The sequence below is a fragment of the Myotis nattereri genome (genome assembly GCF_964212035.1).
Source record: "Myotis nattereri genome assembly, chromosome: 7".
Lineage (NCBI taxonomy): Eukaryota > Metazoa > Chordata > Mammalia > Chiroptera > Vespertilionidae > Myotis > Myotis nattereri.
In genome coordinates, this window is record NC_138082.1 from 19,609,870 (window position 1) to 19,637,824 (window position 27,955).

A 27,955-nucleotide genomic window follows, 5' to 3' on the forward strand; every position below is an offset into this window, starting at 1 on the left:
CGCGGGTCCCGCCTCCCTCTCTTCCGGTTCGAGAGCCTCCAGCAGCTCCACCTCCCTTTACACGTGCTGTCTGCCCCGCCGCCCTGCTCGCCCCGGACCCCGAGCGTGCACCATGGCGCCCGGCCAGCTCGGTGAGCCCCTCGCGCGTCCTCGGTGACGGGCGCAGCGCAGCCCGCGCCCCGATGCGCCCTCGCCCCGCGGTGGCGGGCGCTGGGGGGCCGGCTGCGCTGCAGGCCTGGAGGCCCCGGCCCGCCGTTGTGCGGCTGCCTGGGATCAGAATGGGGCCCCGAGTCTGGGCCGGGGGTGGCGTGGGCGGAGGTGATGGTGGCTTGAGATCCGTGACTGCCCTTCCCCAAACGCACCCCATCCCCCGGCCCTGAAGAACATGCTGTCCTGTACAGCGACTGGGGAGGAAAACACGTCTTCTCTTTCAGCCTTATTCAGTGTCTCTGACAAAACCGGCCTCGTGGAATTTGCCAGGAACCTCACTTCTGTGGGTTTGAGTCTGGTCGCTTCTGGAGGGACCGCAAAAGCTCTCAGGGATGCGGGTCTGGCCGTCAGGTAAGGCACAACTTAGTGTGTAGGTTAAGTCCCATCAGAAAGTAATGCCTGCCGGGCGCTGTGGGTAAAGCCCGCTATTCACCCGCGCCTCCAGTGCTGCTGGCCCCTTTATAGAAGAGGAAGGTGCTGCTCCAGGTTAGAGTTACGTAAGGGGCGGAGCTAGGGGTTAGAACCCCGGATGTCCTCATTTCAGGGCCCCCCTTCCAAGCCACTTCTTGTAAGAAATTAACTGGGGCGGGCTGTTTTGCACCACAGAGTTTATAATTTGCATAGTCTGTTTTGACTGGCTCTTTAGTAAACTGTTGACATCAAGATTCAAGCCTGCCTCCCTTCCCTGGCAGTGGTTCTCAACCTTCTGGCCCTTTATTATTATTTTTTTAAAAATATATTTATTGATTTCAGAGAGGAAGGGAGAAGGAGAGAGAGATAGAAACATCAATGATAAGAGAGAATCATTGATCGGCTGCCTCCTGCACACCCCCCGCTGGGGACTGAGCCTGCAACCCAGGCATGTGCCCTTGACCGGAATGGAACCTGGGACCCTTCAGTCCAAAGGCTGATGCTCTGTCCACTGAGCCAAGCTGGCTAGGGTCTTCTAGCCCTTTAAATACAGTTCCTCATGTTGTGACCCAACCATAAAAGTATTTTTGTTGCTACTTCATAACTGTAATGTTGCTGCTGTTATGAATCTTAATGTAAATATCTGATATGCAGGATGGTCTTAGGCGACTCCTGTGAAAGGGTCGTTCTGCCGCCAAAGGGGTCGCGACCCACAGGTTGAGAACCGCTGCTAACATCTTTGGTAACCATATGAAGTCATAAAATCTATCATTCATTCATTCCTTTATTCACATCTATTCAGTAACCCACCGAAGTGATGGGGAGAAGGAATAATCAGCAAAAGAAAGATCAGGCTGCAGTTCTTGACATCAAGGAGCTGGCATTCTAGCGGGAGAGGGAGTAACCGCTGAAAATGTAGAAAATGAAAAAGGCTTTCATAAACTGATGTGAGAATTCGGAGGAAGGCCATCCCCATCCTGAAATATATTTTAGCAAAGGAGTGAAAGGCCTGTCTGCTTTTTTTGTCATGTTGGAGATGTTGCTGCTTGACCTCTAGATCCATGGAGAGGTCAGGGATTACCTTTTTCATCTTGTAATCCTGCCCTAAGTGGCCAGTACACCGCTTCCCTAAATCCACTAAGTTCATGTGGCAAACATGCCTTACTGTACATGCTCCAAAGTCTTTTTGCAGCACCACTCTGATGTTTGCACCACAACCCCTAAGAATCATGGGAGGTGGGGCGGTGAGAATCCAAAGTCTGAACTGTTCTTTCCATTGTCCCCATGTTGGGTTGTTTGTAGCTGGACCCTTCAGGTTAAGCAAGGTCCTCTCTGTATCCCCTTTCCCCCTCCATCCAACTTCGTATTATGGAGACATTTCAGACATAAAAAGAGAGAAAAGTATGAGCCCTCGTGTTGCATACCTATCCTCCAGTTTAAATATTTATCAACTCTTTAGTCTTGTTTTTTGTCTATCTGTACCTCTACCTATTCCTGGTTTAGCCCCATCGTGATGATGTCTTTTTTTTAAATTTGGGAATGTCAATATGTTTCCTATTAAAGTGAGGCTGACTGTTAACACTTTTAAATATATATTAACTCACGTAATCCCTACACCAACTCAGTATAGAACTGCCTTTTCTTTTTTTAACTATTATCCTCAGTTGGAGAAGCTGGATTTTATTTTTTTAAAGTCTGGGAAAGGGAATTTTTTGAAAGCATTTTTATTGATTTTTAGAGGGAAAGTGAAAAATCAGTCAGCTGCCCCCTGCCTACAGGGGATCAAGCCTGCAACCCAGGCATGTGTCTTGACCAGGAATAGAATGGTCAGCCTTTCCGTTCACTGGATGACAACCAACAGAACAGGAAATAAAGGGAATTTTTTTAAAAAATGTTTTTCTATTTAATTTTTTAATTTATTGATTTGAAAGAGAGAAAGGGGGGAGGGAGAGGGAGAGAAACATCGATTTGTTCTTCCACCTACTTATTCATTGGTTGCTTCTTGTATGTGCCCTGACCAGGGATTGAACCCACAACCTCGGCATATTTGGAGGATGCTCTCACCAACTGAGCTACTGGGCCAGGACTCTGGGAAAGTGAATTTTAAATTGGAAATCATAATGTCACCAACCCTCTTTCTATTGGGACTGGGAGTCCTTGGGAAAATTCAGTCATTTGCAAATGGCCCTCCTTAATCTACTCAGAATTTTGAAAATTCAGGTGCTGAAAAATTTCTCAAAATGAAAACAGTAGACTTAATGTTAGAAGAAGCTGTGGAATAGTGTGAAATGTAGTGACAGTTAAGTAGAAAGAGGAGAAATGTTCTGTTTATCTATTTTCAGAGATGTCTCTGAGCTGACGGGGTTTCCCGAAATGTTAGGGGGCCGTGTGAAAACCTTGCACCCTGCAGTCCATGCCGGTATGTAGTGGGTATTTTCAATTTAAAATAATTAGTGGCTTTCAGGATAGTTTAGTTGATTACTTTATAGAATAAACAAAGAAAAGGGAAAAAAATTTGTAGGTTATAGTGATTGCGTCAACATTTGCTGCTAAAGTTCATAATACATTAGAACTTGTTTAAAATCTAGTTTGCTTTTTATGTGATGAATTCAGATTGTTTTCTTTTGCTTGCTGTTAGTGCTAACCTGAGAATTAACTTAGTGATAGTTCCTGCTGGAGTTAATGAAAATATTTTGATCTTATGAGTGAAAAGATTTTATCATTATTCAAACTTAGCATACAGCATGACCATATAACTGACTTTCAAAAGAATTCTTCAAACTACTTTACTTTGTTCATTCATCTGAAACAACGAATTGCATATCATTCAAAAATAGTGAAAAACAAGTATATTGCCAACTTACCAGTTACAGTAAAATATGGCAGAATAAAAGGCTGTAAGGCTAAGAATTAAGACGAGCCATTTACTTATTGGAGCACATAGATGAAACTGGCAACAATTATGGGAAAATTCCTTTTACATTTTGTTAAGAAAAGAAAAGAAGTGTGCATAAATGCTGATGGAAGGAGACTTGACTTGGGGTGACGAAACACAATACAATAAGTAATTGATGTACTGTAGAACTGTACACCTGAAACCTATATAATTTTATTAACCAATGTCACCCCAATAAATTCAATAAAAAATTTTTAAAAAAGAAAAGAGGAATCAGGAACTGATAAAAAATACTTTTTTAAAATATATTTTTATTGATTTCAGAGAGGAAGGGAGAGGAAGAAAGAGAAACAAATGATGAGAGAGAATCATTGATCGGCTGCCTCCTGCCCCTTACTGGGAAATCAAGTTCAAAACCCTGGCACGTGCCCTGACGGAATCAAATCATGACCTTCTCGTTTATAGATCGGTGCTTAGCAACACTGGCTGGGCAAAAAGAGATTTTTAAATATACCCACAATCTTATTTTAACTATGTGTTTGGTATTCTTAACTAGGCTATATTAGAAATTTCAACTTGATTGAGGGACTATATTAGAAAGAAGTGCCTTATTCTGGCTTGTTTTTTGAACTAATATTTTAACTTTGTTAAATTAGGAATCTTGGCTCGTAATATCCCAGAAGATAATGCTGACATGGCCAGACTTGATTTCAATCTTATAAGGTAAATTCAAAGTTGAATTTTCAATACAGGAACAAAGATGAAGAGTATGCCAAACCTGATGCCCCTTTATATCGAGGGGAACACTTAAAGCTTAAGATTGTCTAATAACTAAGCTGTACACCCAAAACCAATACAAAATAAAATAGAAAAGATACCATTAGGTTTAGTTTTATAATTGTTGACTATAAACATTTATTGAGTACCTTCTGTGTCATGTTGTACGTGCTAGCATTTTGGTTTTGCCAAGTATATATCACCAAAATGGGTACTTAAACTAAAAACAACCTTTGCTTTTTTAGGAAGTTATGATGTAAATTTTCATACATATAAGCAACTTAATTATTTGTATAAAGTTATTCACTGTTTTTTTTTTTAAATATATAAACAGCTTTATTTGGATACAATTCACATACCATACAATTTCCCAATTTAAAATATGCAACTCAGTAGTTTTTTTTATATTCAGAGTTGTGCAGCCATCACCACAGTTAATATTAGAACATACTTACCGCTTCCCTCAAAAACCCCCCAAAAAATAGCCACTAGCATTCATTCTCCATTTCCCCAAACATCCTCTAGCCCTAGGCAACCACCAGTATATTTTTGTCTGTATGGATTTACCTGCACCGAACATGTCAGATCAGTGGAATCCTACAAGATGTGGTCCTATGGGATTACCTTCTTTGCATGTTATGACATCAGTACTTCGGAGTTTTTTTTGTTGTTTTTTAAGAGGCAACAAGCACTTATTAGAGATTTTTTTTTTTTAAAGCTATTCCTGAAAGCACTGATTCAGGCAGAAACCTAAAATGTATTTTGATTAGGAGACAAAGGCAAAAGGCATTTATGAGAAAGGGAAGGAGAAATTATATCAGTAGAAGGAAGGCATTTCTGTTGGTGGAGATAAGCTGACTTAGTGACACTAAGTCTAAACAATGTTTTTAATTTTCAGTCGGAAGTCATCAGTTCAGTAGTCACAATATAGAGTGTCCCCCAAAAGGGCAGTTCCTATGGGATGGCAGCTCCAACTCAAATGTAAAGCTACATGGTTTATACTATTTTTTTTTATTTTCCTTCTTTTGATCAAGATATTTCCTTGAAAGCATCACTGATCAATTTTATTAGAAAGCAGTACTATCAGTAATTAGTTTTTGCTATAAAGTAAATCATTGTATGAATATGCCTCATTTATCAGTTCATTAGTTGATGGGCATTTGGATTGTTTCTATTTTTTGCATGTTAAGAATAATGCAGTTATGAACGTTCATGTACAAGCTTTTCTTTAATAGGCTATTTTCATTTCTCTTGGGTATATACCCACAAGGAGAATTCCTTGGTTTTATGGTAACTCTGTTTAAACTTTTAAGGAACTGCCATATTGTTTTCAAAGTGCTAGATCATCCTATATAATAAAAACCCTAATATGCAAATTGACCAAGTGGCAGAATGACCGTTCGCTATGACGTGCACTGACCACCAGGGGGCAGACACTCAATGCAGGAGCTGCCCCTTGGTGGTCAGTGCATTTCCATAGGGGAAGTGCCGCTCAGCCAGAAGCCAGGCTCACGGCTCACGCTCAGCCAGAAGCCAGGCTCACGGCTCACGGCTCACAGCTCACAGCTCACAGCTCTCGGCTCACAGCTGGCGGTGGCAGGAGCCTCTGCTGCAGGTAGCCCTTAAGGAGCGAGGGGTCCTAGACTGCAAGAGGGCACAGCCAGGCTGAGAGACACCCCCACCCCCCCCCCCACCCCCAGTGCACAAATGTTATGTACCGGGCCTCTAGTTGTACATAATATCCTACAGCATTGTACAAGGACCCCAATTTCTCCACAGCCTCACGTAAAATATTTGTTATGTATTATTTTGATCTGTCCATCCTAGTGGATGTGATGTTGTATCTCATTGTCATTATGCTTTGCATTTCCTAATGATGTTGAGTATCTTTTCATGTGCTTATTGGCTATGTGTATATCTTTGGAGAAATGTCTGTTCAGATCCTTTGCCCATTTTTTAATTGATTTATTTCTCTTTTTATTATTAAGTTATCCCATTCCATGGGCTGTTTTCACTTTGTGGTGTCCTTTGTAGAGTTTTTTTTGGGGTATTATACTTTTGTCTTTGATTCTCTGAAACTTAGTTTTTATGTAGAGGTGTGAGGTAGGGGTGCAACTGTATTCTTTTGTATGTGGCTACCCAGTTGTCCCAGCATCACTTGTTGAAAAGACTATTCTTTTCCTATTGAATGATCTTGGCACACTTGATCTATATCTCTGTTGTTATGCCAGCACTATACCATTACTGTAGCTTTGTGATAAATTTTGAAATTGAAAAGTGTGAATCCTCCAACTTTGTTCTTTTTTTTCCTTTTCAAGTTTGTTTTGGCTATTCATGGTCCCTTGCATTTCCATATGAATCTCAACTTGCCCATTTCTTCAAAAGAAGGAAGTTGAAGTGGGATTGTGTTGAATCTGTAGATCAATTTGGATAATATTGCCATCTTGGCAATATTAAATCTTTCAGTCCATAAACATGGGATGTCTTTTCATTTATTTAGATTTCCAGTAATGTTTTGTACTGCTTCATACACAAATCTTACTTTTGTTAAATGTATTCTTAATGTTTTTTGTTTTATAAGTAGATAATATTATAAGTGGAATTGTTTTCTTGATTTCACTTTCAGATTGTTCAAATATCCTGCAACTTTGCTGAACTCATTAATGCTAATGGGGTTTTTTTGTGTGTGGATTTCTTAGTATTTTCTATTTATAAGGTCATGTCACTTGCTAAGATAGCTTCACTTCTTCCCTTAGTCTTGATGCCTTTTATTCCGTTTTCTCTGCGATTTGACCTGGCTAGAATCTCCAGTACACTGTTAAATGGAAGTGGTAAGGGTGGACATTCTTGTCTTGTTCTTGAGCTTAGAGAAAAGCATTCAGTCATTCACCTTTAAGTATAAAGTTAGCAATGGGTGTTTCTTAAATACCATTTATCATGTTAAGCAAGTTCTCTTCTTAATTTGTTGAGTGTTATCATGAATGAGTGTTCAGTTTTGACAAATGCTATTAGTGCGTCTATTTAAATGATGAGGTGGTTTTTGTCCTTTATGTTATATTAGCTGATTTTTAGATGTTAAACAAACCATACTTGGCTATGGTATATACCTCTTTTAATATTTTGCTGGATTCAGTTTGCTGATATTTTGTTGAAGACTTTTGTGTAAGTATTTGTAAGAGATACTGGTCTTTTTCTTGTGACATTTTGTCTGGGAAATGTTCCCCTCCTCTTCTCTTTTTTTTAACAGTTTTTCTAGTTGAACTTATTTCACTGGGGTACCTGCAACAGAACTCCTCACATTGCAGCCATAGGAGTGGAACTGCTTCACTGGTTGTTCATTTTAGATCAGTTCTGTATTTTAAATTGTTCTTTTGGCCTTCCATTGTTTTTCCTTTTTAATTTAAATTTAATACAGAATTACTCGTTTCAGCTGTACACTCCAGTGAGTAGACATTATATAACTTACTGAGTGATCATTCCAATAAATCTTATACCCATCTGACACCATACATAGTTATTAGAGTATTAATGATGTAGTCCCTTTTATATCCCCATGACTATTTTGTGACGACCAATCTGTACTTCTTAATCCTTTCACCTTTTGTATATGACCTCTCTGAAGACAAAACAAATATTTTACCCTTAGACTTTCCATCATTTTTCATCATTGTACATAATCCATTGGAAATAGAATCTAAAATTGAATGATTACATCCCAATATGAGGATAGTCTCTGTAGCCTTGTATTTTACATTTCTGTTAAGATTTTTAAAGTTTTTTTATGGTTTGATAGTGTAATGGGCAGCTAGGTTTATCCAGGCAGCAACAATGTATATTGAGAGCATCTGCTCTTAAGCTACCTCTATTAACGTATGCTCAGCCACATGGGAGATTTGACTCTTCAACATAACTTTAGACTTCTAACCTGTCAGGCTCACAGTTTACGCGTTAGTTCTTTTGGGTTTTGGTTGTGTATTAATAGCGACTGACTTATTTTTTCTATGTAGCTGCCATGTAAGTTGAATTTTAAGGACAGGTATGTTCTTCTTTTAGAGTTGTGGTTTGCAATCTGTATCCCTTCGTGAAGACAGTGGCTTCTCCGGATGTAACAGTTGAAAAGGCTGTTGAGCAAATTGATATTGGTAAGTTGGGAAAACCATTATTTGAAGACTGACAGAGGAGAGGTTTATTTAAATTTTAACTAAAGTTTAATTAAGCAAGATTTTGTTTTGAAATTCACTACTGAGGGAGTAGGAAATAGTTACTGCTCCCAGACTGTACTCTGGGAGGACTCTAATTTATCTATATTTTCGCAGCTATTTCTTTTTTTTAAACATACTTTTATTGATTTTAGAGAGGAAGGGAGTGGGAGAGAGAGCTAGAAACATCAATGATAAGAGAGAATCAGTGATGAGCTGCCTCCTGCACACCCCACACTGGGGATCAAGTCCACAACCTGGGCATGTGCCCTGACCGCAGAACAAACCATGACCCGGTTCATAGGTTGACACTCAGCCACCGAGCCATGCTGGCTGGGGTGAAGCTATTTCTTTGTGTAGGGATTCACTTGGGTTGTCTTCTTCCCTTATTGTTTAAGTCAAGAATTAAGTAGTGGTATGTGTACAGTAACCGTATTGCAAAGAGGTTAACCGATGTGAAAATACAAATCCTATTTTGTTTTTGAAAGGTGGGGTAACCCTGTTGAGAGCAGCAGCCAAAAACCACGCTCGAGTGACCGTAGTGTGCGAGCCGGAGGACTACGCCGCCGTGTCCACAGAGATGCAGAGCTCCGACAGCAAAGACACCTCCTTGGAGACCAGGCGCCAGTTGGCCTTGAAGGTGAGCGTGCACTTTTACAGGGTGCCTTGTTTGCCAAACCAAACGGTACTCAGTTCTTCCTAGTTTGTATCATCCACCAGGGCCTGCTTGGAGGGAGCTGCTTCCTTTCTGTTATAAATACAGACACCAAATATTAGAGAGAGAGAGTCCCTTAAAAAGATCAACAGAGCATTGGAAAGGGAATAATTCACAGTGCTGTTTAGTATTATTTGGGGTGTAGTTGACTATATGCTAAAATAAAACCATTTTGTTCCCACTGGGAAATGCTGCATGTGGATTCACCAAAGTTCCACTTTTTGTAGGCTTTCACTCACACGGCACAATATGATGCAGCAATTTCAGATTACTTCAGGAGACAGTATAGTAAAGGAATATCTCAGATGCCCTTGCGGTACGGAATGAACCCTCATCAAACGCCAGCCCAGTTGTACACACTGCAGCCCAAGCTTCCCCTCACAGGTAAAGGCTGAATGTTCGGGTGCATGGTTTGCTGTGTCCATAATTTTCATTATTAGGGTTTACTCTTTGTTCTATATTCCATGGATTTTGGTAAACGCGTGTCATGTAGTCACCTCAATAATATCACCCAGAATAGTTTCACCACTTAAAAATTCCCTACATTCCACTCCTCTCACGCCTGCAACCACAGATGTTTTTACTGTCTCCATAGTTTTATTGTTTCCAGAATGTTACAATGTTGGAATCACACACTATCCTGCCTTTTCGCACTGGCTTCTTTCACTCAGCAGTATGCATTAAGGTTTCTCCATGTCCTTTGGTGACTGGAGAGCTCATTTCTTATCACTAAATATATTCCATTGCATATGGATGTACCATAGTTGGTTTTTCCATTCACTTACTGAAGGACATAAAAAATGAAAGGACAATTTTTGACAGTTATAAATATAAACTGCTAAAAACATTCAAGTATAGGTTTTTGTGTGCCCATGTTTTCAACTCATTTGTATAAATACCTAATATTTTTGCCCGACCAGCATGGCTTAGGGGTTGAGCATCGGCTTAATGAACCCGAAGTCACAGTTCAATTCCTGTTCAGGGCACATGCCGGGGTTACAGTCTTGATATCCGCAGTGGGGGACATGCAGGAGGCAGCCGATCAATGATTCTCTCTCATGATTGATTTTTACATCTCTCCCTCCCTTCCTCTCTGAAATCAATAAAAATGTTTTTTAAGAAGTTTAAAAAGAAATAAAAAATAAATACCTAATATTTTCTCTTATTATTTACTATTTATTGCCTATTTTGTTTCTCCTATACCTCTCCTAGAAGCTCCATGAAGACAGTCAATTTGGGGAGAGATGGGGCCTATTTTATTCATAGCTAATATCTCAAGTACCTAGGACAATGCCTAATATTGCAGTAGGTACTCAGTAAATATATGTGTGTGGTGTGTGTGTGTGTGTATTTATTTATTTCAGAGAGAGAGGGATAGCAGCACCAGTGATGAGAATCATTGATCAGCTGCCTTCTACATGCCCCACACTGGGAATCAAACCCATAATGAGTATGTGCCCTGACTGGGACTCGAACCGTGACCTCCTGGTTCATAGGTCGATGCTCAACCACTGAGCCATGCTGGCCAGGCGTCAGTAAATATCTGGCAAAGTTTTACATTTAATAGTATTTAGTACCCAAGATAACACAAAGGAAATGCAATTATTAATAAAATCGATTTTAATTAATGGCCCACAATTTTTTAAAGTGTGTGAACTTAAAAATATTTATTCAAAAGAGGTATTAACTTCTAAGAAATCCTGCCTTTGTTAAGAAAATGCAGAGCTCTGAATGGCAGTCTTCTTTTTAACTGTGTTTCCAGTTTAAGCAGAACCTACTGAGTTGGATGTAAATGAAGAAAAACGTACACTTTTCCCTCCTTTCACAGCTCTTGGCACTTTGGTTTGTGATATTATGTCTTAAATCAACAGAGCTTGTAACTTAAATTTTATACTGTCTCTGTAATTGCCATACTTGATTAACCTTAGTTCTATACTGAAATGGATCCCTAGTTATCACTAGTGTTGTCATTCTATCTCCCTTCCTGGATTGCTGTTTTAAAAAAATTTATTTTTATTGATCTCAGAGGGGGAGGGGGGAGGGGGGAGGGGGGGGGGAGAGAGAGAGAGAGAGAGAGAGAGAGAGAGAGAGAGAGAGAGAATGAGAGAGAGAGAGACATCAATAATGAGAGAATCGTTGGCCGGCTGCCTCCTGCATGCCCCACCCTGGGGCTCGAGCCTATAACCTAGGTGCCTACAACCCAGGTATGTTGACAGGGAATCGAACCATGACCTGGTTCATAGGTCGACACTCACCCACTGAGCCACGCCAGCTGGGCTCTGGATCGCTCTTGGTTTATTTCTACATTGGCTGGATTTGGTCATATGTGTGCACATGTGCATGTGTGTTTTAACTTTTCTCATCAAGTTCTTATATATGTTTGTGTAGATCTGTTTGCCTCTTCCCTTAAAACGAATCTGTGCAGTTTTGATACATGCTTTAAGAAATGTACACATGTCTGACCTATTGACCCAGGTGTTAATGTTGGTACATTTTTTATGTAGTTCTAAATGGAGCCCCTGGATTTATAAACTTGTGTGATGCTTTGAATGCCTGGCAGCTGGTGAAGGAACTCAAAGAAGCCTTAGGCATTCCAGCTGCTGCCTCTTTCAAGCATGTCAGCCCAGCAGGTAAAGCACTGCATGCGGGAGCTGTTCCAAATGCACTTCTTTCTCATTGTAATAAGAACTGGTGAGTTCCTATGGAATGTAGACATTCTGTGAAGTCTGAAGCCTGTTTTTTCTCAAGCTTGTTAACACTTTCAATATAGTAACATCATAAAATCTGATAATAAAATAGCATACAAAAATATATACAAACATACATCATTGTGAGATGGGAAGGTTAGGAACTAGTTGTTTTGGTAGTAGAAACGTGAAGTTTTAAAAAAGAAAAACGTAAAAATGACTTAATGCAGGGTGACTAAATAGTTTCCCACATGTTGGAAGATGGAACTGAGTGGCCTAAAGAAGTTATTCTTAGGACACTTTATCGGTAACGTTATAGCCATTGTGTGAGATACTTTTCTGCTTTTTTACACTTAAGTCAACATCACCAGATCTCTTGACAGCCCGACACATAAAATCATCCTCCGATGGTGATTCAGTGTTAGAGTGACATGAGCCGGAAAGAAGCGAACGTCATATGGTATGAAGCAGGATGGAGAGAGTCAGCACTGAAGTAAACCAGCTTCATACACATGCCTGGTGCTGGCCAACTTCAGACACGTGGCTCTGTTGTCAGAGGCCAGAGAGGGGAGATTCTCTCCTCATCTCCCCGACGACTCTATTCTTTATGTTTGATTATCTGGCCAAACAGATTTTTGTTTAATTTGGCACAGGTGCTAGAAATTACGCTGCGTAGACAATGTTAAGGAAAACTGTTGTCTTCATTTACATGTTGACAAGTAATAACTTTGGCTTATTTTCTGGTTTTCTCTCTCAGGCGCTGCTGTTGGAGTTCCCCTTAGTGAAGATGAGGCCAAAGTGTGCATGGTCTATGACATGTATAAAACCCTCACACCCATAGCCACTGCCTATGCACGAGCAAGAGGTCAGAAGAATAACGGGGGTTTTATGGTGTTTTGGTTTGTTTTGTTGTTTTTTTAACAGAAAAAGCAATATTTTATCTGAAATAGAATAAAATAGTAATAACTCTTTTTCATTATAAGATTTTAAAGCATCTTTGTTTTTTATTTATACTTCTGAATGATTGTATGAGTGCCTCGGAATAAATTTGTTTATAAAAGTGTGTTAGCATTTTAATGTAATAAATGGAAACATAATTGGAATCTGATGCATGTAATTTCAGATTAGGCTGTTGAATGCATTTGAATTGCTTAATATATGACTAAAATCGCATGGTTATTTCAGCTATACTGAATTTGGTTAGAATTATGTTTCATACATATTTAATTTGTGAGTTTAATAACCTGTGAATGTTATTATAACATTTATGGGAGATTATCAAGAAACCTGATGTTATCGTTTACCTTCTATAACAGGGGTTAGCCAACTATGGCTCACGGACAGGATCTAGCCCCGCCACCTGTTTTTTGTAAATGGTTTGATTGGAACAGGGCCACGTCCCTTTGTCGATGTTGTGTCAATGGCTGGTTAGAACTACGTAGTTCAGTGGTCACATGAGAAACCATGTGGCCACAAAGCTTTAAAAAACACTATCATAATTTTTATTTTCAGGGGCCGATAGGATGTCTTCATTTGGTGACTTTGTTGCCTTATCTGATATATGTGATGTCCCTACTGCCAAAATTATCTCCAGAGAGGTTAGTGGGCATTCGTGTATCCTAATCCATGCATGACTGAGTCAAGCTTTTATTTGTTCAGGGTTTACTGAAACCTTAACCTTTAATAATTATATTTATAACTATAAATTAATTTATCATTTAAAATGTTCATATTTTATGTAGAACACAAATCTTGACTGAATTATAATTTCTAAATTTAGTGAATTAATGTTTCAAATACATATTTGGCTGTTAAGTTTTAATTATTCAGTTTTTTAAAATTGTCTAATAGTTGTTATCTTAATTCCAAAGTTATTTTTTCTGAAGAGCAGAGGATGCCATTTTGGGTGGTGATGCAATAATGAACTTTACTGTAAAGCTCCATGAGTCTATAACAAAAGAGATTGTATAATGGGAAAGACTATAAACTACTCTGAAAAGCTAATCTGAGTACCAAACAAGTATTCCAGAAAAGTGAGGGTGGCACTGGGAATGAGGAGACAGACAGAAAAAAAAAAAAGATAGCTCAAATAGCTTAAAGAGGGGGAAAAAAGGCAGAAGTGAAGGCTAAAGGGACATGTGGCTTGACAATATTCATGGGATTCTTTCCATGACCACTATCATCTCCAACCAGAACATGTTCTTCTAAAGCAAAACACCACCCCATAAGCAGAATAGTAAGAAATCGTTTATCTTCGTAAGGGTATTAGAACGAATCATTCACATAATAGTTAAAATGGAAATAACAACCAAAAACTTTGAAAGGACAGCAGATGAGATGAGTTCAGCTATAGAACATTATGTTCTAACATAGGCTTATCTTTCCCAATCTAGTACAGTATGTCCTCACTTAAGGTTGTAGATAGGTTCTGTCACTTTAAGCAAAAAGATGAAACCAATTAATGATTTAAATGCAATTAAGTTCCTCTGGTATCTCATCCACAAAATGACATTATTTGAGGGCCTGCTGGATTAGCATTATCTGTTGGAGGTAGAAATGAGAATATGCGGCAGCATTATTTGATTAGGTGTTTTATAATTCTTTAAAACAGAAAATATTTATTTATAGGTATCTGATGGTATTATTGCCCCAGGATATGAAGAAGAAGCTTTGACAATACTTTCTAAAAAGAAAAATGGGAACTACTGTGTTCTTCAGGTTAGTGAATTTCATGTCTAAAACAATTTGCTCTTTCATTTTGTGTCTCTTTCCCCCCACATTTAATTGTCCTTTATGCTGACACTCCTGAATCCTGCCCCCCCCCCTTTTTTTTTAACTATTACTGGGTTTAAGATGAGGGTACCTTCCTTACTTTTAATAATAAATTTCTAAGCGGTTCAAATAGTGTATTTACTTGGTTTTCTATTCAAAAGTTATTACAGGCCATTTGAAGAAAAGTCTCCCAACCACCCTCTGCCATGGTTACCTTTTTTAGGAGCATCTAACATTTAAAATTTCTTGCTGATTTTTCCTGAATCAATGATATTCTTTCATTGATTTTTAGAGAGGGGGAAAGACAGAGAGACATATCAATGTGAGATAAACACATGGATTGGCTGCCTCCTACAGGCACCCCAACCAGGACCTGGGCCGGGGCGGAGCCTGCAACAGAGGTACCTGCCCTTGACTGGAATCAAACCTGCGACTCTTCGGTCCCCAGGCTGACGCTCTATCCACTGAGCCAAACTGACTAGGGCTACATATTAGTGCTTTTTAAGTAAAAGATCATCCAAAGGATAAGTGAAGAAATACTGTCAAGTTTAGAAAAATATCTATGGACAGACTGGTCTTACACAGATTATTCCCACATTTTATCTTTTGCTCAAGATTTAGGAAAGAGCAATAAATGACATAGCCCCTTTCAATTAGCAAAGACAGCCGACTACCAGTCCTGTTTTTTCCCCTTTTAACTTCTTTTTAACTTACAATTCAAGTGTTGGGTATTTTATAATAGATTTTCAGAAAATTAGAATTTTTTGTGCCACTGCCTGTTAGCAAATTTTGTTTTATCTGCTAATCTTTCCAAAGGGTTGTATAAATAGTGCTTTTAGTTAATGCAATCAAAAATGCACTCACTGGAATTATTAGTTCTGTTATATAAAAATGCAAACTCCCAATACCGTACAGAGTTGTAAAACCTATAAAATTTTTGGCACAAATGATTAGTGCCTGGCCTTTCTTTCATACCTATACTGAAATGATGCTATGTATGCTAAAATAGGAAAAAAACACACATAACATTGCTTACAAAGAAATCCTTTGGATATAAATGAAATGAAGATTTTTGAGGGATGTAGGTGTATTACTTTTAACTCTTCATATTTGTGTTCAGATGGACCAATCTTACAATCCAGATGAAAATGAAGTTCGGACTCTGTTTGGTCTTTGTTTAAGCCAGAAGAGAAATAATGGGGTCATTGACAGGTCATTATTTAGCAATGTTGTTACCAAGAATAAAGATGTAAGTATGAAAATATCTGAACTGAATGTTAGTAATTCTGTAGGTCGTGTTTTAATATTTATAAGCTTATGCATTTATTAAGGCCCATATTTAAAATTGGTTGGTATGCTAATGCTAGTGTATCTTTGAGTCATCAGGTAATCTTGAGAGCTTAAAAAATGAATAAAAGACCATATTAGAAGCTTCCATGAATATGTACATAGAGATTTGACTTCATTTATACATAAATGGAGTCATGTCTTCTATAATTCTGTTCTGTAACTTGCCTTTTTAAATGCACTAAGCTACAAATGTGTTTCTGTGTCAGTAAACATATCCACATCTCCATCTGAAAGGCCACAGAGCAATTTATTTATAGACGTACTATGTGGGTATTTAGGTGGTTTTCATTTTTAGTGCTGTGATCAGTGTTTTTGTGTAGACAAGTTTTTGTTTTTACACTCTTAGTCATCTTTTAGGAGGACATATTCCTGGGATGATAATGGTGTTTTTTGTTTTGTTTTGTAACTACGTATTATATCATTGAGTACAGTAGCACTCCATGGAGGTGGGAAGGGAGCTACTATCATCTCTATTATAAAGGTCAAAAACTGTGACATAGAAGACAGTTAAGAAGTTTGCCCAAGGTTACACAATGAGCGAATAGAGGAGCTTTAAATCTCTTAATTGGGCCTCCAGTTTTGAGGGATTTTTTTTGCTGGGTCTAATGTTGGCTGTACTTTTTTTTCAATACTTCAGATGTGTCACTCTTATTTTCTGGTCTTGTCTGCCTCTGTGCCTGGCATTTTTGATTGACTGCTGGTTATTGCTTATAATCAGACTATAGAGATATTTTGAGGTTTTGGATGGCATTATTTTTTCTTAAGAGGGTAGACTTATGCTTCTGGAAGGCAGATCAAATGGAAGTATATCATCTTTATTCTGGCAGGAATGGAGCTAATTTGAATTTGGGCTTTAGTTTTTGTAAGGACTGGTCTGTTGATGGTTAACCCCTGTTCTGTGTCAACTAGTACCACTTTTCTCTGATATACACTGAACTCCATTTTTGCCTTTTAGTTCTGTAGACTCCAAAGCTTGCTCAACTTAATTCACCTCTGAGTTTGTTGCCTGCATCTTGGAAAGTGCCTTGAGGGAAATAGCATAGATGGTCACACTCCTTTCTCCCTCTGTCTCTGAGATTTTGCCTGTCTTTGCTTGCTATTTTACTAGCTCTGTGTTTAGCTTTTCTGTTTGTTCTTTGAAGAGGATTAGTCTCCCACTCACTATAATAGAAATATGGGGCTATTATCTATTCCCAGGTCTGATTCTTGAGACTAAGGAGAATTGCTGAAAATTAGCTTTAAATTCTATTGGGGAAGTTCTGTGAGTAACTATATGGTGATTAAGACATGATCTTTGTTGATTTATTGAGTATTCTTTTTTTTAATATATATTTATTGATTTCAGAGAGGAATGGAGAGGGGGGGGAAATAGAAACATAAAGGATGAGAAAGAATCATCCATCAGCTGCCTCATGCTCGCTTCCTGCAGGGAATCAAGCCTGGAACCCAGGCACGTGCATTGACCAGAATATAACCCTAGACCCTTCAGTCCACAGGCCAACGCTCTATCCACTATACCAAACCTGCTAGTGCTATTCTTTCATTTTTAACTTTGAAAACTAATGGTGCTTTGAAGTAAAGTAACTTGTAGGCATTTTGCATACAAATATCTTTCAGCCCTTCCAATTTTTTTCTTGGCCAAGGCTGTGAGGAATTGGAATTTCCACATGGAAACAGTATTTTCCAGCAGTGTAACTTTAAACAGCTTACAATAAAGTGGGACCCTTTTATTATTTTATTAACCTATTTGGCTAATGTATCTTTAGAAATACAGAAAGGGTATTGACCTAGATTCCATGGTATCCATGTTGACATTTGTGCTAAACTACTAAAACTCTGACTTTGTAAAGTTTTTCTTGTAGTTTTATTGGTCTAATTAATTTAGCAGTAGTTGATAGGTTTTGTGCCTCTGGTTGTGCTAGCTTGGATGTGTGTGTTTATTTACAAAGATGGAGGGTATGATTTTAATTACTCATTTACCTAAATTCTTCTCTAATTATTTCATCTCCATTTTTAATAGAAATTTGGGAACTTAAGGATGAGAATGGTGGTTTTATCCTCCTTTATGTTTCCCTCCCTCTCTTAAAGCAGGTTTTTGTAAACGAAATGGAGGCAAGCAATATGACAGAGAAAGAATTCAGAGTTATGTTTTTAAAGATGCTCAACCATCTGGATGAGAAACTCACTGTCCTATGTAAGAATGAAGAGGAAATAAAGAATGATATCGCTGCAATAAAGAACGCATTGAAAGGTTCCAACAGTAGACCAGTAAAAGCAAAGGATCGAATCAGCAAATTAGAAGACAGGGTAGAAAAAAACACCCAAGCTGAACAGCAATTGGAAAAAAACATTAAAAAGCAGGAGGAGAGTTTAAGGGAGATTTGGGACAACATGAAACGAAACAACATACGCATAATCGGGGTGCCAGAAGCACAAGAAGAAGAGCAAGGAGTAGAAAACCTATTTGAAGAAATAATGGCAGAAAACTTCCCTCACTTGGGGAAGAAAAAAGTCACACAAGCACAGAGAGTTCCAAACAACATGAAACCAAAAAGACCCACACCAAGACATATCATAATCACAATGGCAAACATTAACGACAAAGAAAGAATCTTAAGAGCTGCAAGAGAGAGTCAGAAAGTTACCTACAAGGGATCTCCCATTAGACTATCAAATGATTTCTCAACAGAAACATATCTGGCCAGAAGGGAATGGAATGAAGTATACAAAGTGATGCAAAGCAATGGACTGAATCCAAGAATACTCTATCCAGCAAGGCTATCATTCATAATTGAAGGTGAAATCAGGAGCTTCGCAGACAAAAATAGGCTCAGGGAGTTTATTGCCACTAAGCCAGCAATGCAAGAAATGCTAAAGGGACTTTTGTAAGAAAAAGAAATAGAAAGGGAAGAAGGGACACAGGCACAAAGAATAAAAATGGCAACAAAACTAGTACCTATCAATAATAAACTAAAACATAAATGGAGTAAATGCTCCAATCAAAAGACAGGGTGGTTGAATGGATATGAAAACATGACCCATATGTATCCTGTCTATAAGAGACCCACCTCACAACAAAGGATTCACACAGACTGAAAGTTGAACAATGGAAAAAAATTTTTTCAGGCAAATGGAAATGAAAAAAAAGCTGGTGTAGCAATACTTATAACTGACAAAATAGACTTCAAAGTGAAGTCTCTAACAAGAGATAAGGAAAGCCACTTCATAATACTAAAGGGATTGATACAACAAGAGGATATAACTCTGGTAAACATATGTACCCAATACATACATGTACCAGAATACATAAGATATCAAGGGAGAGATTGACAACAATATAATCATAGTAGGGTACTTTAATCGTTGACATCACTGGATAAATCTAGAAGTAGAAAAATCAAACAGCAATCCTAAATGACTCACTAAATCATATGGAATTGACATATTCAGAACATTTCACCCCAAAGCATTGGAATATACATTCTTCTTAAGTGCACACGGGACATTTTCAAGGAGGTAGAAGATCTATATTCTGAAAATACAGGACATTGATAAAAGGGATAGAGGAAGATATAAACAAATGGAAGGATATACCGTGTTTGATTTGTAGAATCAACATCATTAAAATGTCCACACTACACAAAGCAATCTATAGATTCATCACAATTCCCATTAAAATACCAATGGCATATTTCACAGACCTAGAACAAACTCCCGAAAGTCATCTGGAATTAAAAAAAGACCCCCAAATAGCCACAGCAATCCTAAGAAAGAAGAACAAAGTTGGAGGGATCACAATACCATATACCAAGCTACAGTACAAAGCCACTGTTCTCAAAACTGCCTGGTACTGGTGCAAGAACAGACATAGACCAATGGACAAAACAGAGAACCCAGAAATCAACCCAAACCATTATGCTCAATATTTGAGAAAGGATGTTAGCACATATAATGGAGTCAACTCAGTCTCTTTAATAAATGGTGTTGGAAAAATTGGACAGATAAATGCAAATAACTGAAAATAAACCATCAACTTACACCATAAACAAAAATAAACTCAAAATGGATAAAGGATTTAAATGTAAGACAGGAAACCATAAAAATCTTAGAAGAATCCATAGGCAGCAAAATATCAGATAGAGCTCATAACAATATGTTCACTGACACATCTAGGACAATGGAAACTAAAGAGAAAATAAACGAAAGGGAATACATCAAAATAAAAAATTTCAGCGCAGCAAAAAAACCCCAACTAAATAATGAGAGCCAGTGCATGGGAGAACATGTTTGCCAATGTGATGTCTGATAAGGGTTGAATCTCCAAAATTTATAGGGAACTCATACAACTTAACTAAAGGAAGAGAATCTAATCTAAAAATGAGAAAAGTACCTAAAGTAGACACCTCTCTAATGTGGACATACAGTAGGCCAAGAGGTATATGAAAAAATGCTCAATGGCACTAATTATCCGAGAAATGCAAATAAAAACGACAATGAGGTACCACCTTACATGAGTCAGAATGGCTATCATCAACAAATCAACTAAGGACAAGTGCTGGCAAGGATGTGGAGAAAAGGGAACCCTTGTACACTGCTGGTTGGAATGCAGACTGGTGCAATCACTGTAAAACAGTATGGAGTTTCCTCAGAAAAATAAAAATGGAACTCCCATTTAACCCAGTAATCCCACTTCTGGGAATATATCCCAAGATTTCAGAAACACCAATCAGAAAGAATATATGCACTCCTATGTTCATAGCACAGTTAACCATAGCTAAGATTTGGAAACAACCTAAGTGCCCATCAGCGGATGAGTGTATTAAAAACTCGTGCATCTACATAATGGAATACTATGCTGTTATAAAAAAGAAAGAAGTTACCATTTACTGGTAAACATATGTACCCAGTACACATATGTACTGGATGGACCTCAAGAGCATTATGCTAAGCAAAATAACCCAGTGAGAGAAATAATGAACAACATAAACTGATCTAGAGACAGAATCTAACAGACCATCAAATCTCAGAGGGGAGGCCTGCGGGTGGGAGGGGAGTTGTGGGTAAGAGATCAACAAAAGAACTTGTATGCATATAAGCATAACCAATGGACACAGGGAGGTGGGCAATGAAGGCTGGGCCTGGGGGGGGGGGGCAGGGGTAGGCTGGGAGAGGACAATGTGGGGGGAAAGGGGGTAATATGTAATACTTTCAACAATAAAGAATTTTTAAAAAAACAACCCACCTTTAACCAATTAAAAAAACAGGTTTTTGTTAACATTCCAGCCTCTAAATCATCAGATTGCACGATTAGGTCTAGAGTGGTTTCGGTCCTGAGAGAGCCACAGAAGTAAAAGAAGTGGGAGATATACTAGATGCCCAGTGCACAAAAATTTGTGCACTCGTGGGGGAGGGGGGGGGGTCCCTCAGCCCGGCCTGCACCCATTTGCAGTACAGGACCCCTTGGGGTGATGTCCACTGGTTGACTTAGGTCCACTCCCTGGGGGGATCAGGTCTAAGCTTGCAGTCAGACAGACATCCTGGCAGCCAGGGAGCTCTCAGAGCCCTCAGGGGATGTCCAACTAAATGCTGAGGCCCCCAAGGAATGGGGCCTAAACCGTTAGTTGGGCATTCTTAGTGCTGCCACAGAGGTGGGAGAGGCTCCTGCCACTACCTCTGCGCTGGCCAGCCATGAGCCAGCTTCTGGCTGAGTGGCACTCCCCTGGGTGGCGGTTTGTGCTGTCCCACCATGCCTGCAGTATGCAAATTAGCTGCCATCTTTGTTGGCAGTTAACTTGCATATCTCGCTGATTAGCCAATGGGAGGCGTAGTGAAGGTATGGTCAATTACCATGTTTGTCTATTATTAGATAGGATTCTAAAGGCCCGGTGCACGGGTTTGTGCACAAAGAAAGTAAACTAATTAGAAGGTGGTTGGTGGGGCAGGACTGGGCGAGGCAGGCCAAACACACCCTGGAGCCAACCTCCCATGGTCCATCCTCTGCCAGCTGCACCTGGGGCAGTTCCGGGGCTCGAAGGGTGTCTGCAGAATGAGCAGGGTCCCTCTGGCAGTTGGGGTCTCTTGACCTGGCCTGCGGGGATTGGGCCGAAACCGGCAGTCCAACATCCCCCGAGGGGTCCCAGAGTATGAGAAGGCACTCTACAAAGCTGCTGTTGCTCGGCAGGTCCTGCGTGAGTGTCTGCCCCCCGGTGGTCATTGCACATCATAGCTACCAGCTCAGGCTTTTAGATTGATAGATGGATGGGAGAGGGAGAGAAATAGAAACATCAATGATGAGAAAATCATTGATTGGCTGCCTCCTGCACACTTGGGATTGAGCCCGCAACCCAGGCATATTCCCTTGACCAGAATCAAACCTGGGGCCCTTCAGTCCACAAGGCAATGCTCTATCCACTGCCAAACTAGCTAGCACAGGTGTTAAATATTAATGAACATCCCTGAATTACTTCCTCTTCCATGTTTTAAAATACTGCTTTAACATTTTTGACATCTTTAGGGCCCCTCACCTGCACCCCTTCCTTGACGTTTCCTATTCATCCTAACCCAGAGCACCAGGTTATACTTGAAGGTGGACATCTAGGAGGCCGGCACTGACTATTTCTTAGAAACAGGAATGGATGTATAGCCAGTGACTCAGACAGCCGACACAGATAGGAGAGGATATATTACATTATTAGCACCTTAGAATTACACATTCCTAAAAAATGCTAAAAATGATTTTTAATTAAGTTTTTAATTTTGAGAGTAAAAAATTGTAGATTCTCATGCAGTTTTACAGGTTCCCAAGTACCTTGTACCCCATTTCCCTAATGGTAGAGTCTTGCAAAACTATAGGACAGTATCCCAGCTGTGGTATTGACTTCGATGCAGTCAAGACAGTGCATTTCCATCACCAAGGATCCCTCCTGTTGCTCTTTGCAGCCACACTCCTCACTCCACCCCTTCTGAACCGTGGGCAACGGCTAATCTGTTCTCCCTTTTCTGTCACTTTTGTTCATTATACATTCATGAACAGGTTTTTGTGTTAACATATGTTTTTATTTCTGTTATTGTAATTTCTGGGTGCTGGATAGTATCGTAGCTGCATGTTTAGTTTTTTCAATGTGTTTTTTATTGATTTTTAGAGAGAGACGAAGGAAGAGGGAGATAGAAACAAGAAACACCATTGATTGGCTGCCTCCTGCACGCCCCCTCCGAGAGATTGACCCCAGGTTTCTGGGTTGGCATTCAACCACTGAACCACACCAGCCAGGCTGCATGTTTATTTTTTTAAGAAACTGCCAAACTTTTCCTGGGAGTTTTGGGAGTTTTACATTTTACACCTGCAGTGTATGAGTGGTCCCGTTACTCTGCATTCTTACCAGCTTTTTTTTTTTTAGATAGGTGTGTGGCATTGTCTCATTTTAATTAGCATTTTCTAATAATGAATGTTGGACTTTTTTTCATGGGTTTATTCGCCATCTATAAATCCTTTGTGCTGAAATGTCTCTGTGTCTTTTGTCAACATTTTCTAATTAGATTCTTATTGTGGGTGAGTTTTGACAGGTGTTTATATATTTTAGACACTAGTTTTTTGTTAGTGTGTGGTTTGCAATTATTTCCTAGTCTGTAGCTTGCCTTTTTATCCTCTCTAGGCTGTGTCTTTTGCAGAGCAGAAGTTCTGAATTTTGATGAAGTCTGATTCATCAGTTTTTCAGTTAACTAATTTATCCGTTAGCCGCTGCTTAGGTCCTTTACCCACTTAGCATACCAACATAGATCATCATCCTTTTCAGTTTGTATTCCCCGCTATGTTAAAGATAGTGACTTTGAGGCTATAATATTTGTTTTATATTGGAACTGGTAGTTCACAATGCATTTTTTAATATTTCTACTGAGTCTATGCTAGATAAAGCAGAACATGATCCTAATTTGACTTTCCCCAAACAGCCTTGGCTGTGTGTGGGCATCACAGTTGTTTGTAATATCTGGAAATTATTCTCAGTGTTTTTTTCTGAATATAAATGTTGTGCCTCCAGGTATTTGCTGGTACTATGGTAGAGAATAGTATTTGTTAGTGTTGGAGTGGATATGGTATTTCTTAATCTGGTGTGTGACAATGTAAACAGGCTTAAGCCAAAGCTGTTGCAAAGCGGTGTCAGTTTGAATCTGTGATGCATTAGGCGTTGCGCTAAGTTCCATGACAAATATGTTCAATATTGATTTTTTCATGCTAGTGCTTAGCCTGAATAGTTTAACCACATTGTAAGTCTATCACAACAAATGCCAAATAAGATGCTAAAAGTTAAATGAAGTTTAACGAAGCCTGGTGCCACTTACCATCCTGTGTCTGTTCAGTTGCCGGAATCTGCGCTCCGAGACCTCATTGTGGCCACCATTGCTGTGAAGTACACTCAGTCCAACTCCGTGTGCTACGCCAAGAACGGGCAGGTAACAGAGCTGTGACACTCACCCGAGGGGCTGTGGTTTTACAAAATGATACTCAAAAGTCCGCCTGCCTGTGGTGCTAGACCAACTTGAAGGGGAAAGTTTGCCAAATTTTTCTCTCCTGGGTTTGTCGGAATTTCTTGAGTAAGTTGGTGGATGGTTCAAGTCTAGCATGGGTTGGCACATTTCGGATTAGTGGGACTAGAACAGCTGCTGCAAAACTGGCTTACTCACCCTCCCCACCATTAGTAGAAGAGAAGTAAAAAATGATGATGCCACCCACCAGCCCTTATTTTTTCTTCTCACTGTCTTCAGCTCTTCTCTTGGCATTCGTTTGGCCCATAAGGGGAGGGAGAGGGTGGATATTCATTAGCGTGTGCCCAGGAAGACCCTCTCAAAGTCAGACTTTTAAAAGATTGCTAGTCTCCGATGACAGAAACCTGGGAGTTGTGGCTACTAATCTCCTCTGGCTCTAATAAGTTCCAGTAAGACCATGCTTCACTACATATGTCCAGGAGTTGTAGGAACTTACAGAATATGAAGAGGTAAACTGTATAAATAGTAGTCATAAACCTCTTACCCTCACGTATTTGCATGTCTCTTATTTTGGCCTGCTTTTTTCTTCATGAAATTAATAGCTGGGTTTGGGGGAATCTGCACAGAAGATGCTTTGAGACAGATGTGTAGTTGGAAGAGGCATTCATGGCGATTTCCATGTTCTCCAGGTGATTGGCATTGGAGCAGGACAGCAGTCTCGGATCCACTGCACACGCCTGGCAGGAGATAAGGCGAACTTCTGGTGGCTCCGGCATCACCCACGAGTGCTCTCGATGAAGTTCAAAACCGGAGTGAAGAGAGCAGAAATCTCCAACGCCATCGATCAGTATGTTACTGGGACCATCGGCGAGGTACAAGGCTTTTCGTTGGACTATGAGTAGGGTGTGTTAGTATGTTCACTCTTTTCTGTGTGACTTTTATCTTCATCGCTACAAAGAGAAAATGCTATTATTTTGAAATTCTGTATTACTTAAAATTGTTACTCTAAACTGGTTACCAATTCCTCATTGTCCTCTTTCTCATTTAACTTTCTTCATCCCTTTCTGACACCACAAATATTCTCTGTCTTTTCAAATTATAACCATTGGTTTAGTTTTGTGTGTTTGTATTTCCCCTGTTGATGGTAAGTTTTTGACAGGATGGACTGATTTTCATGCATCTTAAGGTGTCAGTCACAGTGCCATGCATGACACTACATGTTAGGTGTATGTTCAACATTACATACAAATTGCCTGGTAGCAGATAACCAGTATGTTTCTTCTCCACCCATATTTCCTCCAAGCACCGTTAACAACTCATGCTTTTGTTATATTTCATGCTCTTTAATATTTTTTGTTCTGAAGAAGGTGTATGGGAACATTAAAAATTGCAAGAATCAGGTAGCCTGCCAAAAGAATAGGGGTTAGTCCAGTTTCTGGTTATTAGCAAGTGCTTAAGACATATTGGATGGAAAACAAGAGAAAGAGAGAAAGGTCCTGTAATCAAAATCTCAGTGGTTTTCTGAAGGGTGAGTGCTACACGGAGGTGTTCATTCAGGGTCAGGAATCCGGCATAGTGAGTGTCCTTGAAAAGCGAGGCTGCAGAGTGTGCCTTGTGACTGAAGTACTTGAAACAACTTTCCCTTTTTATTTTAATTGTGTACTTTTCTGTTTAATATTACCAACCAAAACCCTTCTAATTTTCCTAGAAAGGTCTTTATATGTGAACAGGAATAAAAGTATGTGCTTTAAGCTGCCCCTCCCCCAAAAGAAAACCCAAATTGGAAGCACCTTCTTAAAATATGAATATTATGAATTGTGTTTTGATTTGTCAAGACTATATACTGAGGCTAATTGTGTAAATGTAGTGTTAGTCTTGCTTTGATACAGGGATATAAAGTGGTAGATTTAACTTGAGCAGAGATTAAAGAACAAAATATATTTGGAATAAACTGATGTAGAATGTAAATGGGATAGTCTTTATTTGCTACACTTAGAATCAGTTTTCTTCCTTTTTTTTTTTTTTTTTTTTAAATATATTTTATTGATTTTTTACAGAGAGGAAGGGAGAGAGATAGAGAGTTAGAAACATCGATGAGAGAGAATCATCAATCAGCTGCCTCCTGCACATCTCCCACTGGGGATATGCCTGCAACCCAGGTACATGCCCTTGACCGGAATCGAACCCGGGACCTCTCAGTCCGCAGGCCGACACTCTATCCACTGAGCCAAACCGGTTTCGGCCAGTTTTCTTCCTTAATGAAATGTTAAAGCATTAAAAATAAGAGAGAGAGAGATTCTAGAAATATGAGCCTGAAGGTAAATGCCACTATTTATATTGAAGAAGTCCTGGGAGAAATGCCCAAGTGCTCTCCAGCATCGTGGCGTCAGATAGCCCTAAAGAGGATGTCAGAACTTTCCTCTCTCTCTCTTCCCCCCACGCACAGGATGAAGATCTGGTAAAGTGGAAGGCTCTGTTTGAGGAAGTCCCTGAACTACTGACCGAGGCCGAGAAGAAGGAATGGGTGGACAAGCTTAGTGAAGTGTCTGTCAGCTCGGATGCCTTCTTTCCTTTCAGGGACAATGTGGACAGAGCTAAAAGGGTAAGTGTGGCGTGCGTGTGCGGTGCAGAGAATTGATCACTCTTTAGAAAGTCGCAGAAAGCCTGCTTCTGATTGTAAGTTCTGTGAGTTACGTATTTTATGTGCTATGTCAGGATAGTTAGTTAGAGAACTGTTTGACTTCTCCATGTGATGTATGAATCACTCTGGTCCTGTTATTTCTGTCTTTTGTCTGAGTGAATCAGTCTGCAGTGTGAATCATTCTTAGCTTATGCTTTGGTCATTTGGATTTTGACTTTTGTGCATTTTAACATAAAATTGTGTTCAGAAAGTCAGTATCTATTCCTCCTCCTCCTCCTCCCCCACCCCCTAGAGTGGCGTGGCGTATATTGCTGCTCCGTCCGGTTCTGCTGCTGACAAGGTTGTGACTGAGGCCTGCGATGAACTGGGAATAGTCCTCGCTCACACGAATCTTCGGCTCTTTCACCACTAATTTCATCACACACGCTTTAAGTTTGTTTATGTGGGTGAAAAATCATGTGGGCAATTTTGAAAATACTTTGGAAAAAATAAGAATAAATCGGAATAATAACCTTTGATTCATGGTGTCCAGTAGTTGTATGTAATTTTTTCTAAAGATATAGGTTCTTGCCCTGACCGGTTTGGCCCAGTGGATAGAGCGTCGGCCTGTGGACTGAAGGGTCCTGGGTTTTATTCCAGTCAAGGACATGTACCTTGGTTGCGGGCACATCCCCAGTAGGGGCTGTGCAGGAGGTAGATGATCGATGTTTCTCATTGATGTTTCTAACTCTATCCCTCTCCCTTCTTCTCTGTAAAAAATCAATAAAATATATTTTTTAAAAACGATATAGGTTCTTGAGGTGTCTCCCTCTCAGG

At 39.6% G+C, this 27,955-nt stretch overlaps 1 protein-coding gene across 2 annotated transcripts; it reads left to right on the forward strand.

Moving 5' to 3' along the window:
• On the forward strand, positions 1–27,925 carry ATIC (5-aminoimidazole-4-carboxamide ribonucleotide formyltransferase/IMP cyclohydrolase). 2 transcript variants are annotated; one of them, XM_081096052.1, is made up of 16 exons: positions 1–131; positions 435–561; positions 2,964–3,040; positions 4,174–4,240; positions 8,348–8,436; positions 8,982–9,133; positions 9,436–9,592; positions 11,713–11,838; positions 12,653–12,760; positions 13,408–13,493; positions 14,524–14,613; positions 15,788–15,916; positions 24,373–24,465; positions 25,188–25,370; positions 26,945–27,100; positions 27,432–27,925. In XM_081096052.1, the coding sequence occupies exons 1-16, from the start codon at positions 113–115 to the stop codon at positions 27,549–27,551; spliced, it is 1,779 nt and encodes a 592-aa protein (XP_080952178.1). In that variant the 5' UTR covers positions 1–112; the 3' UTR covers positions 27,552–27,925. The 2 variants fall into 2 exon arrangements, with proteins under 2 accessions (XP_080952178.1, XP_080952177.1); XM_081096051.1 differs by lacking the exons at positions 24,373–24,465; positions 25,188–25,370; positions 26,945–27,100; positions 27,432–27,925 and adding an exon at positions 18,106–20,873.
• The last annotated feature ends 30 nt before the right edge of the window (positions 27,926–27,955 follow it).